At 53.0% G+C, this 14,366-nt stretch overlaps 1 protein-coding gene across 1 annotated transcript in view; it reads right to left on the reverse strand.

The window, feature by feature from the left end:
* Nucleotides 1-279: 279 nt before the first annotated feature.
* LOC134965757 (protein-arginine deiminase type-2-like) overlaps nucleotides 280-14,366 on the reverse strand; it is a 78,155-nt gene continuing 64,068 nt past the window's right edge. Inside the window, exons 13-16 of the mRNA XM_063942105.1 lie at nucleotides 2,937-3,030; nucleotides 2,643-2,719; nucleotides 2,362-2,487; nucleotides 280-2,252 (exon numbers count right to left, since the gene is read on the reverse strand). Coding sequence (XP_063798175.1) covers nucleotides 2,016-2,252; nucleotides 2,362-2,487; nucleotides 2,643-2,719; nucleotides 2,937-3,030 — 534 coding nt within the window. The 3' untranslated portion in view covers nucleotides 280-2,015. The remainder of the gene's footprint in view (nucleotides 2,253-2,361; nucleotides 2,488-2,642; nucleotides 2,720-2,936; nucleotides 3,031-14,366) is intronic.

Consider the following 14,366-nt stretch of genomic DNA (forward strand, 5'->3'; position numbering starts at 1 on the left):
CTACTGTAATATCACACAATGTAAGGGTTCGCTATGTGATCCCGGGGCTCTCTTTGGAATATGGCCACTGGCACATCCTGTAGTAACTTAAGACAATGGAGACAGATAAACCATAAGAACAGGTGCCCCGGTTTCTGCTCCTTCTGCTTTCTTTACCTGGTTTGTATGCTTACAACGGTTTATCCTATCCTGGGGGTCACCGTCTCGTTCCTGCGGTCACCCGTGTCCTGTAACACCGCCGGATCCAACTTATACAGCAATAAAGAAGCAGAAATGAAGTTCATTCCAAAGATTTTATTACGTGTTAATAGTAACATGGGCTGGACGGCTTGTCCAGTGATACAGACAAGGTTCACAAAACCCTCGGAATTAGGACATAGGACGCAAGTGACAAAATATGGGTCATATATAATGCACCAAGGCCACCGGGTTAAACATATATATCCCAGCAAATCCATCTCTGCATAAGCCGGTGATTAGTTACAGAGGAAACAAGTGCCCCAGAGACTAGTGTAATACCGCCACGCCGGCTGCAGGAGGGCAACCAGCTCCGTTCTATCACATGGGAGGTGACTGACCCCGGAAACAAGGAAAGTACAAAGTGTCAGTACAAAGAAAAGAATTTTATGGAATAACAAGTTATTAGTGTAAAAAAACAACTCAAAACCTATTACAGGTAACACTGTAAGTCCCAAGAAAAACATGGCGAGAGGTTTCAATTAGAAAAACACGGCGAGAGGTTTCAATTAGCAAAGACTAGTGGAGAAAACTGAAGAACACAAATTCTAGGGATAATATATATCTCTTCTCAAAACAGCCCACCCATATGGCGGTGTTGGGAGACACTACAGAGGACTGCTTCTACCGTCCACCTCCATCATCCTCCTGACGGCGGTTCTTGTGGAGAAATTAATCCTTACACCCTACCTGATCAAGGCGGAATGCGTGATGCACCAAGCTTAGTCCCTATACGTCAATATAATGTGGTCCTTGCTTGAGCCCCCCTCCTACACCTGGCACGGCTAACTCACACAGGTGATTGGTGCGGGCAGTTCCCTCCACTGCTGCTGTCAGAGGGACCAGAAGGTCCCTCTTCCTCCCTGCACTCTCCCCCACTGATTGGTCAGCACGGCAGGACCCCCCCCCCCCCCCTCACCCCACCACTTCCAGCGGCTGCAGACAATAGCAGCCACTGGAAAGTGTAAACCAAGCCCCCCCCCCCCAGTGTACCTGCCAGCTGTCCAGGGTGTAAAAACTAGAGTTGCAATGTTCTGATGGTCGCGATGTTCCCAATCGATGTTCCAATGTTGTTGTTTTTTTTGGGGGGGAGGGGGAGGGTTCCTTTTTTTTTCTACTAAAATCATTTTGGATAGGGTTAAATTCATGTTCTTCACCTAATTCACTCATTAAAAAAAAACCAGATAATTTCTGAGCGGTTTTTGGCGAAAAAAAATCGTCAGTTCAGTGGTTAAGAAAACTTTTTGCCCAATCAGTTCGTTCAACAGAACTAACACCCGAGAACCTCTCAGACTTCCCCCAAATGAAACATACAGAAGGTTTAATTGGGGAAATTAGAGGTAAGCAATTTTGCAGGAAAATCCCCAATCAAATAAACCAGTGTCCCTTTAAATATGTAATGGCATTCATTATCTGTGGTCAGTAGGCAAAGACTGCCTGTGAGTTGTGTGTGCCTGTTACTGTGTGTGTGTAGGGAGGGGTTCAGAGCCAATAAAACGGGTATAATAGGACTGTCTGTGGCACCATTTTTCAAACCCAGCCTGTAAGATGGCAGCTGATTGGCTGATACTTTATCACCGTGAAATCTATCAAGACTTAATACATCTCCCCCAGAACCTGCAAAAAGTTTTCCCCACTAGACAACAGTAACGGTCCCAGGCTACATACAATTTGATTAAAAGGGTGTTATTGTACAATCCTAACAACAGAGGGCGTTCCGGAAGGCTAAACAGAAGGGAAGGATTGCCAGGGAAGATTAATGCCAGGCTGTGTGGAATCTAAGGCTCTTCCATTTGCCACCACTTGAAAGTGAACGGCTTCCGGCGCACGTTGGTGCCACAGTGCACCTCGCCCAGTTTCTTGTGGTATGACACAATGTCATCTATGAACGTGCATTTCAGTCCCAGTGGCTTGAGTTGGGAGATGACATAATCCTCCAGGCAGCAGATCTCATTGATGACAGGTCCATAGGGTTTGGGAACGCCCAGTTCTTTTCCCAGAACAATCATGTTAACCTGGAGACAGAACATGAAAACATGGTTAAGGGCTGAAGGTAGTGAGGGCAAAATGCTCAGAACGTTGATGGAGTCAGCGTCCTAGCTCTCCGGTTCTCTAGAGGCTCACCATGTTTGGGAAGAAAGCCAAGGCTTGGTCTTGGCGCAGTTTGAACAATGCAGGTATATCGATGATGTCATCTTCCGTCAGACCAAGTTCCTGCTTCAGGATGTCCCGATTCCAATCAATGCAGTGCTGCAAAGAGATTAATTACTAGCAATGATGTCTTCTCTTGAACAGTCCCTGAATCCTCCCTAACTTCACTACTTATTGCCAACACAACCGAAAAAGATCAGAGCATGAAACCGCCACCTCGGCCTGATCTGTGCACCGGTATCAAAGACCCTCACCTGCGCATAATTGTTCTCCAAAACTACGGAATCTGTGGAGAGGATCTTGGTAATGGTCCATCGCTTGTTTTCGAATCCTACATCAGCAGAAGAAATATCGGGAAATAGACATTATACAGCTGACTATTTACAGAACAACCCGCATAAATGGACAATTACAGTAGTTGGTCCTGTAGATGAGAGGAGACTACGTAGAGCACCGGTCATCAATAAGTGGGACCTTGTGTGGAAGATGCTGGGGGTGTAGGCTCATCCATCGGACCTTGCAGGACGCATACATGTAGGTGCACTTACCCTGGAACATTGTGACATCCCCGTGTCCCTCATGCTTCTTCTCATGGAAGATTCTGAGGCAGGTAGCCGGGCTGGCCAAGAGAAGCCGGAAACCCTGAAGGAGAATGGCATCCGGTGAGAGGGAATCTTACATCATGGTTCCTGCAATGTGTCCTGTCTGACTCTCTAATCACAGGTGTCACCCTGGGTGTCTGACTAAGCCAAGCCCCTTCTGTGATGGATTTAGGTTTTTTTTTATCCTTTAGGCAAATCTCAACTCTTTTTGAACCTTAATGCTACAAAGAATTAAGGTTCAAAAAGGGTTGAGATTGCATAAAGGATAAAAGAAAAGGGGCAGACTAGATGGGCCAAGTGGTTCTTATCTGCCGTCAAATTCTATGTTTCTATGATTACTGGATCTTGCTCATTAACACACACGATGGGGCTGAGAATGTGCGAGATAATTGGGTCATATATAACATGCACACTCACCATCTTCAATCCATGATACTTTACTCAACGTGTGCCCCCCCCCAGCTATTGTGGAACTATACATCCCAGCAAGCCCTGTACCGGTTTACTATTAGGTTAGGGCATGCTAAAACAGTGGCAGGTTTATGTCATTCCACAGCACTCGGAGGCCTCATGTTGAATACTGCAACTCTATGTTATTATTCAACTCTGAAAATATTATAAAAAAAAATTAAAAAAACCTTATACACCACACACCTTATAATAACCAGCAGGTGGCGACATTGCACTTCTTGACCGAATAACCCTGCAGTTTGTTCCTTATTGTATAGAAACATAGGCCCTCATTCCGAGTTGATCGGTCGCAAGGCGAATTTAGCAGAGTTACACACGCTAAGCCGCCGCCTACTGGGAGTGAATCTTAGCTTCTTAAAATTGCGACCGATGTATGCGCAATATTGCGATTACTAACTACTTAGCAGTTTCAGAGTAGCTTCAGACTTACTCTGCCTGTGCGATCAGTTCAGTGCTTGTCGTTCCTGGTTGACGTCACAAACACACCCAGCGTTCGCCCAGGCACTCCCACCGTTTCTCCGGCCACTCCTGCGTTTTTTCCGGAAACGGTAGCGTTTTCAGCCACACGCCCCTGAAACGCCGTGTTTCCGCCCAGTAACACCCATTTCCTGTCAATCACATTACGATCGCCGGAACGAAGAAAAAGCCGTGAGTAAAAATACTTTCATCATAGTAAAGTTACTTGGCGCAGTCGCAGTGCGAACATTGCGCATGCGTACTAAGCGGATTTTCACTGCGATGCGATGAAAAAGAACGAGCGAACAACTCGGAATGAGGGCCATAGAATGTGACGGCAGATAAGAACCACTTGGCCCATTTAGTCTGACCTATACACACACTTATACACAAAGTGTTAATTTTTGTCAGGAGACAATTTACCTACCAGTATATTTTGGGATTGTGGGAGGAAACCGGAGTACCCGGAGGAAACTCACGCAAGCACAGGGAGAATATACAAACTCCACACAGGGCCGTGGTCAGAATTAAACCCATGACTTAAGTGCTGTGAGGCAGTAATGCTAACCACTACACCATCCGTGCTGCCCATGATTATTAAGGGATCCTTAACAATATGCCACCTAAGCCCCATTATCACATACCGCCATTCAGTATGTGCCGCCTGCGCTCACTATCACACACCCCCAGTCACTATGTGCCGCCTGCACTCATTATCACACCCCCCCAGTCACTATGTGCCGCCTGCGCTCATTATCACACCCCCCAAGTCACTATGTGCCGCCTGCGCTCATCATCACACACCCCCAGTCACTATGTGCCGCCTGCACTCATTATCACACACCCCCAGTCACTATGTGCCGCCTGCACTCATCATCACACACCCCCAGTCACTATGTGCTGCCTGCACTCATTATCACATACCCCCAGTCACTATGTGCCGCCTGCCCTCATTATCACACACCCCCATTCACTATGTTCCGCCTGCACTCATTATCACACACCCCCAGTAACTATGTTCCGCCTGCGCTCATTATCACACACCCCCAGTCACTATGTGCCGCCTGCGCTCATTATCACACACCCCCAGTCACTATGTGCCGCCTGCCCTCATTATCACACACCCCCATTCACTATGTTCCGCCTGCACTCATTATCACACACCCCCAGTCACTATGTTCCGCCTGCGCTCATTATCACACACCCCCAGTCACTATGTGCCGCCTGCACTCTTCATCACACACCCCCAGTCACTATGTGCCGCCTGCACTCATCATCACACACCCCCATTCACTATGTGCCGCCTGCACTCATTATCACACACCCCCATTCACTATGTGCCGCCTGCGCTCATTATCACACACCCCCAGTCACTATGTGCCGCCTGCGCTCATTATCACACACCACCAGTCACTATGTGCCGCCTGCACTCATCATCACACCCCCCCATTCACTATGTGCCGCCTGCACTCATCATCACACACCCCCAGTCACTATGTGCCGCCTGCACTCATCATCACACACCCCCAGTCACTATGTGCCGCCTGCGCTCATCATCACACACCCCCAGTCACTATGTGCCGCCTGACCTCATTATCACACACCCCCATTCACTATGTTCCGCCTGCACTCATCATCACACACCCCCAGTCACTATGTGCCGCCTGCACTCATCATCACACACCCCCAGTCACTATGTGCCGCCTGCACTCATTATCACACACCCCCAGTCACTATGTGCCGCCTGCACTCTTCATCACACACCCCCAGTCACTATGTGCCGCCTGCACTCTTCATCACACCCCCCCAGTCACTATGTGCCACCTGCGCTCATTATCAGATACCCCCAGTCACTATGTGCCGCCAGCGCTCATTATCACACACCCCCAGTCACTATGTGCCACCTGCGCTCATTATCACACACCCCCAGTCACTATGTGCCGCCTGCACTCTTCATCACACACCCCCAGTCACTATGTGCCGCCTGCCCTCATTATCACACACCCCCATTCACTATGTTCCGCCTGCACTCATTATCACACACCCCCAGTCACTATGTTCCGCCTGCGCTCATTATCACACACCCCCAGTCACTATGTGTCGCCTGCACTCTTCATCACACCCCCCCAGTCACTATGTGCCGCCTGCACTCTTCATCACACCCCCCCAGTCACTATGTGCCGCCTGCACTCATTATCACACACCCCCAGTCACTATGTGCCGCCTGCACTCTTCATCACACCCCCCCAGTCACTATGTGCCGCCTGCACTCATTATCACACCCCCCCAGTCACTATGTGCCGCCTGCACTCATTATCACACCCCCCCAGTCACTATGTGCCGCCTGCACTCATCATCACACACCCCCAGTCACTATGTGCCGCCTGCACTCATCATCACACACCCCCAGTCACTATGTGCCGCCTGCACTCTTCATCACACACCCCCAGTCACTATGTGCCGCCTGCACTCATCATCACACACCCCCAGTCACTATGTGCCGCCTGCACTCATTATCACACACCCCCAGTCACTATGTGCCGCCTGCACTCATTATCACACACCCCCAGTCACTATGTGCCGCCTGCACTCATTGTCACACACCCCCAGTCACTATGTGCCGCCTGCACTCATCATCACACACCCCCAGTCACTATGTGCCACCTGCACTCATTATCACATACCCCCAGTCACTATGTGCCGCCTGCACTCATTATCACACACCCCCATTCACTATGTTCCACCTGCACTCTTCATCACACACCCCCAGTCACTATGTGCCGCCTGCACTCTTCATCACACACCCCCAGTCACTATGTGCCGCCTGCACTCATTGTCACACACCCCCAGTCACTATGTGCCGCCTGCACTCATTGTCACACACCCCCAGTCACTATGTGCCGCCTGCACTCATCATCACACACCCCCAGTCACTATGTGCCACCTGCACTCATTATCACATACCCCCAGTCACTATGTGCCGCCTGCACTCATTATCACACACCCCCATTCACTATGTTCCACCTGCACTCTTCATCACACACCCCCAGTCACTATGTGCCGCCTGCACTCTTCATCACACACCCCCAGTCACTATGTGCCGCCTGCACTCATTGTCACACACCCCCAGTCACTATGTGCCGCCTGCACTCTTCATCACACACCCCCAGTCACTATGTGCCGCCTGCACTCTTCATCACACAACCCCAGTCACTATGTGCCACCTGCGCAGACACCCCCAGTCACTATGTGCCGCCTGCACTCATCATCACACACCCCCAGTCACTATGTGCCGCCTGCACTCATTATCACACACCCCCAGTCACTATGTGCCGCCTGCGCTCATTATCACACCCCCCAAGTCACTATGTGCCGCCTGCACTCATCATCACACACCCCCAGTCACTATGTGCCGCCTGCACTCATTATCACATACCCCCAGTCACTATGTGCCGCCTGCACTCATTATCACACCCCCCCAGTCACTATGTGCCGCCTGCGCTCATTATCACACACCCGCAGTCACTATGTGCCGCCTGCACTCATTATCACACCCCCCCAGTCACTATGTGCCGCCTGCGCTCATTATCACACACCCCCAGTCACTATGTGCCGCCTGCACTCATTATCACACACCCCCAGTCACTATGTTCCGCCTGCGCTCATTATCACATACCCCCAGTCACTACGTGCCGCCTGCACTCATTATCACACACCCCCAGTCACTACGTGCCGCCTGCGCTCATTATCACACACCCCCAGTCACTATGTGCCGCCTGCGCTCATTATCACACCCCCCCAGTCACTATGTGCCGCCTGCGCTCATTATCACACACCCCCAGTCACTATGTGCCGCCTGCACTCATTATCACACACCCCCAGTCACTATGTTCCGCCTGCGCTCATTATCACATACCCCCAGTCACTACGTGCCGCCTGCACTCATTATCACACACCCCCAGTCACTACGTGCCGCCCGCGCTCATTATCACACACCCCCAGTCACTACGTGCCGCCCGCGCTCATTATCACACACTCCCAGTCACGACGTGCCGCCCGCGCTCATTATCACACACACCCAGTCACTACGTGCCTCCTGCGCTCATTATCACACACCCCCAGTCACTATGTGCCGCCTGCACTCATCATCACACACCCCCAGTCACTATGTGCCGCCTGCACTCATCATCACACACCCCCATTCACTATGTGCCGCCTGCACTCATTATCACACACCCCCAGTCACTATGTGCCGCCTGCACTCATTATCACACACCCCCAGTCACTATGTGCCGCCTGCACTCATTATCACACACCCCCAGTCACTATGTGCCCCATGCGCTCATTATCACACACCCCCAGTCACTATGTGCCGCCTGCGCTCATTATCACACACCCCCAGTCACTATGTGCCGCCTGCACTCATTATCACACCCCCCCAGTCACTATGTGCCGCCTGCACTCATCATCACACACCCCCAGTCACTATGTGCCGCCTGCACTCATCATCACACACCCCCAGTCACTATGTGCCGCCTGCACTCTTCATCACACACCCCCAGTCACTATGTGCCGCCTGCACTCATCATCACACACCCCCAGTCACTATGTGCCGCCTGCACTCTTCATCACACACCCCCAGTCACTATGTGCCGCCTGCACTCATCATCACACACCCCCAGTCACTATGTGCCACCTGCGCAGACACCCCCAGTCACTATGTGCCGCCTGCACTCATCATCACACACCCCCAGTCACTATGTGCCGCCTGCACTCATCATCACACACCCCCAGTCACTATTTGCCGCCTGCACTCTTCATCACACACCCCGTCACTATGTGCCGCCTGCACTCTTCATCACACACCCCCAGTCACTATGTGCAGCCTGCACTCTTCATCACACACCCCCAGTCACTATGTGCAGCCTGCACTCATCATCACACACCCCCAGTCACTATGTGCCACCTGCGCAGACACCCCCAGTCACTATGTGCCGCCTGCACTCATCATCACACACCCCCAGTCACTATGTGCCACCTGCACTCATCATCACACACCCCCAGTCACTATGTGCCGCCTACACTCTTCATCACACACCCCCAGTCACTATGTGCCGCCTGCACTCTTTATCACACACCCCCAGTCACTATGTGCCGTCTGCACTCATTATCACACACCCCCAGTCACTATGTGCCGCCTGCACTCATTATCACACACCCCCAGTCACTATGTGCCGCCTGCACTCATCATCACACACCTCCAGTCACTATGTGCTGCCTGCACTCATTATCACATACCCCCAGTCACTATGTGCCGCCTGCGCTCATTATCACACACCCCCAGTCACTATGTGCCGCCTGCGTTCATTATCACACACCCCCAGTCACTATGTGCCGCCTGCCCTCATTATCACACACCCCCATTCACTATGTTCCGCCTGCACTCATTATCACCCCCCCCCAGTCACTATGTTCCGCCTGCGCTCATTATCACACACCCCCAGTCACTATGTTCCGCCTGCACTCATTATCACACACCCCCAGTCACTATGTGCCGCCTGCACTCATTATCACACACCCCCAGTCACTATGTGCCACCTGCGCAGACACCCCCAGTCACTATGTGCCGCCTGCACTCATCATCACACACACCCAGTCACTATGTGCCGCCTGCACTCATTATCACACACCCCCAGTCACTATGTGCCGCCTGCACTCATTATCACATACCCCCAGTCACTATGTGCCGCCTGCACTCATTATCACATAACCCCAGTCACTATGTGCCGCCTGCACTCATTATCACACAACCCCAGTCACTATGTGCCGCTTGCCCTCATTATCACACACCCCCAGTCACTATGTGCCGCCTGCACTCATTATCACACACCCCCAGTCACTATGTGCCGCCTGCACTCATCATCACACACCCCCAGTCACTATGTGCCGCCTGCACTCATCATCACACACCCCCAGTCACTATGTGCCGCCTGCACTCATCATCACACACCCCCAGTCACTATGTGCCGCCTGCACTCATTATCACACACCCCCAGTCACTATGTGCCGCCTGCACTCATCATCACACACCCCCAGTCACTATGTGCCGCCTGCACTCATTATCACCCCCCCCAGTCACTATGTGCCGCCTGCACTCATTATCACACCCCCCCAGTCACTATGTTCCGCCTGCACTCATTATCACACACCCCCAGTCACTACGTTCCGCCTGCACTCATCATCACACCCCCCCAAGTCACTATGTTCCGCCTGCACTCATTATCACACACCCCCAGTCACTATGTGCCGCCTGCACTCATCATCACACCCCCCCAAGTCACTATGTTCCGCCTGCACTCATTATCACACCCCCCCAGTCACTATGTTCCGCCTGCACTCATTATCACACACCCCCAGTCACTACGTTCCGCCTGCGCTCATTATCACACACCCCCAGTCACTATGTGCCGCCTGCACTCACTATCACACCCCCCCAAGTCACTATGTTCCGCCTGCACTCATTATCACACACCCCCAGTCACTACGTGCCGCCTGCACTCATTATCACACACCCCAAGTCACTACGTTCCGCCTGCGCTCATTATCACACACCCCCAGTCACTATGTGCCGCCTGCGCTCATTATCACACACCCCCAGTCACTATGTGCCGCCCGCGCTCATTATCACACACTCCCAGTCACGACGTGCCGCCCGCGCTCATTATCACACACACCCAGTCACTACGTGCCTCCTGCGCTCATTATCACACACCCCCAGTCACTATGTGCCGCCTGCGCTCATTATCACACACCCCCAGTCACTATGTGCCGCCTGCACTCATCATCACACACCCCCAGTCACTATGTGCCGCCTGCATTCATCATCACACACCCCCATTCACTATGTGCCGCCTGCACTCATTATCACACACCCCCAGTCACTATGTGCCGCCTGCACTCATTATCACACACCCCCAGTCACTATGTGCCGCCTGCGCTCATTATCACACACCCCCAGTCACTATGTGCCGCCTGCACTCATTATCACACACCCCCAGTCACTATGTGCCGCCTGCACTCATCATCACACACCCCCAGTCACTATGTGCTGCCTGCACTCATTGTCACACCCCCCCAGTCACTATGTGCCGCCTGCGCTCATTATCAGATACCCCCAGTCACTATGTGCCGCCTGCGCTCATTATCACACACCCCCAGTCACTATGTGCCGCCTGCGCTCATTATCACACACCCCCAGTCACTATGTGCTGCCTGCACTCATTATCACACACCCCCAGTCACTATGTGCCGCCTGCACTCATCATCACACACCCCCAGTCACTATGTGCCGCCTGCACTCATCATCACACACCCCCAGTCACTATGTGCCGCCTGCACTCATTATCACACACCCCCAGTCACTATGTGCCGCCTGCGCTCATTATCACACACCCCCAGTCACTATGTGCCGCCTGCGCTCATTATCACCCCCCCAGTCACTATGTGCCGCCTGCACTCATCGTCACACACCCCCAGTCACTATGTGCCGCCTGCACTCATCATCACACACCCCCAGTCACTATGTGCCGCCTGCACTCATCATCACACACCCCCAGTCACTATGTGCCGCCTGCACTCATTATCACACCCCCCCAGTCACTATGTGCTGCCTGCACTCATTGTCACACACCCCCAGTCACTATGTGCTGCCTGCACTCATTATCACACACCCCCAGTCACTATGTGCCGCCTGCACTCATTATCACACACCCCCAGTCACTATGTGCCGCCTGCACTCATTATCACACCCCCCCAGTCACTATGTGCCACCTGCGCAGACACCCCCAGTCACTATGTGCCGCCTGCACTCATCATCACACACACCCAGTCACTATGTGCCGCCTGCACTCATTATCACACACCCCCAGTCACTATGTGCCGCCTGCACTCATTATCACATACCCCCAGTCACTATGTGCCGCCTGCACTCATTATCACATAACCCCAGTCACTATGTGCCGCCTGCACTCATTATCACACAACCCCAGTCACTATGTGCCGCTTGCCCTCATTATCACACACCCCCAGTCACTATGTGCCGCCTGCACTCATTATCACACACCCCCAGTCACTATGTGCCGCCTGCACTCATCATCACACACCCCCAGTCACTATGTGCCGCCTGCACTCATCATCACACACCCCCAATCACACACCCCCAGTCACTATGTGCCGCCTGCACTCATTATCACACACCCCCAGTCACTATGTGCCGCCTGCACTCATCATCACACACCCCCAGTCACTATGTGCCGCCTGCACTCATTATCACCCCCCCCAGTCACTATGTGCCGCCTGCACTCATTATCACACACCCCCAGTCACTATGTGCCGCCTGCACTCATTATCACACACCCCCAGTCACTATGTGCCGCCTGCACTCATCATCACACCCCCCCAAGTCACTATGTTCCGCCTGCACTCATTATCACACCCCCCCAGTCACTATGTTCCGCCTGCACTCATTATCACACACCCCCAGTCACTACGTTCCGCCTGCGCTCATTATCACACACCCCCAGTCACTATGTGCCGCCTGCACTCACTATCACACCCCCCCAAGTCACTATGTTCCGCCTGCACTCATTATCACACACCCCCAGTCACTACGTGCCGCCTGCACTCATTATCACACACCCCCAGTCACTACGTTCCGCCTGCGCTCATTATCACACACCCCCAGTCACTATGTGCCGCCTGCGCTCATTATCACACACCCCCAGTCACTATGTGCCGCCCGCGCTCATTATCACACACTCCCAGTCACGACGTGCCGCCCGCGCTCATTATCACACACACCCAGTCACTACGTGCCTCCTGCGCTCATTATCACACACCCCCAGTCACTATGTGCCGCCTGCGCTCATTATCACACACCCCCAGTCACTATGTGCCGCCTGCACTCATCATCACACACCCCCAGTCACTATGTGCCGCCTGCATTCATCATCACACACCCCCATTCACTATGTGCCGCCTGCACTCATTATCACACACCCCCAGTCACTATGTGCCGCCTGCACTCATTATCACACACCCCCAGTCACTATGTGCCGCCTGCGCTCATTATCACACACCCCCAGTCACTATGTGCCGCCTGCACTCATTATCACACACCCCCAGTCACTATGTGCCGCCTGCACTCATCATCACACACCCCCAGTCACTATGTGCCGCCTGCACTCATTATCACACACCCCCAGTCACTATGTGCCGCCTGCGCTCATTATCACACACCCCCAGTCACTATGTGCCGCCTGCGCTCATTATCACCCCCCCCAGTCACTATGTGCCGCCTGCACTCATCGTCACACACCCCCAGTCACTATGTGCCGCCTGCACTCATCATCACACACCCCCAGTCACTATGTGCCGCCTGCACTCATCATCACACACCCCCAGTCACTATGTGCCGCCTGCACTCATTATCACACACCCCCAGTCACTATGTGCTGCCTGCACTCATTGTCACACACCCCCAGTCACTATGTGCCGCCTGCACTCATCATCACACCCCCCCAGTCACTATGTGCCGCCTGCACTCATTATCACACACCCCCAGTCACTATGTGCCGCCTGCACTCATTATCACACACCCCCAGTCACTATGTGCTGCCTGCACTCATTATCACACACCCCCAGTCACTATGTGCCGCCTGCACTCATTATCACACACCCCCCAGTCACTATGTGCTGCCTGCACTCATTATCACACACCCCCAGTCACTATGTGCTGCCTGCACTCATTATCACACACCCCCAGTCACTATGTGCTGCCTGCACTCCTTATCACACACCCCCAGTCACTATGTGCCGCCTGCGCTCATTATCACACACCCCCAGTCACTATGTGCTGCCTGCACTCATTATCACACACCCCCAGTCACTATGTGCTGCCTGCACTCCTTATCACACACCCCCAGTCACTATGTGCCGCCTGCGCTCATTATCACACACCCCCAGTCACTATGTGCTGCCTGCACTCCTTATCACACACCCCCAGTCACTATGTGCCGCCTGCACTCATCATCACACACCCCCAGTCACTATGTGCCGCCTGCACTCATTATCACACACCCCCAGTCACTATGTGCTGCCTGCACTCATTGTCACACACCCCCAGTCACTATGTGCCGCCTGCACTCATCATCACACCCCCCCAGTCACTATGTGCCGCCTGCACTCATTATCACACACCCCCAGTCACTATGTGCCGCCTGCACTCATTATCACACACCCCCAGTCACTATGTGCTGCCTGCACTCATTATCACACACCCCCAGTCACTATGTGCCGCCTGCACTCATTATCACACACCCCCCAGTCACTATGTGCTGCCTGCACTCATTATCACACACCCCCAGTCACTATGTGCTGCCTGCACTCATT

Source organism: Pseudophryne corroboree, chromosome 10 (genome assembly GCF_028390025.1).
Source record: "Pseudophryne corroboree isolate aPseCor3 chromosome 10, aPseCor3.hap2, whole genome shotgun sequence".
Classification (NCBI taxonomy): Eukaryota; Metazoa; Chordata; class Amphibia; order Anura; family Myobatrachidae; genus Pseudophryne; species Pseudophryne corroboree.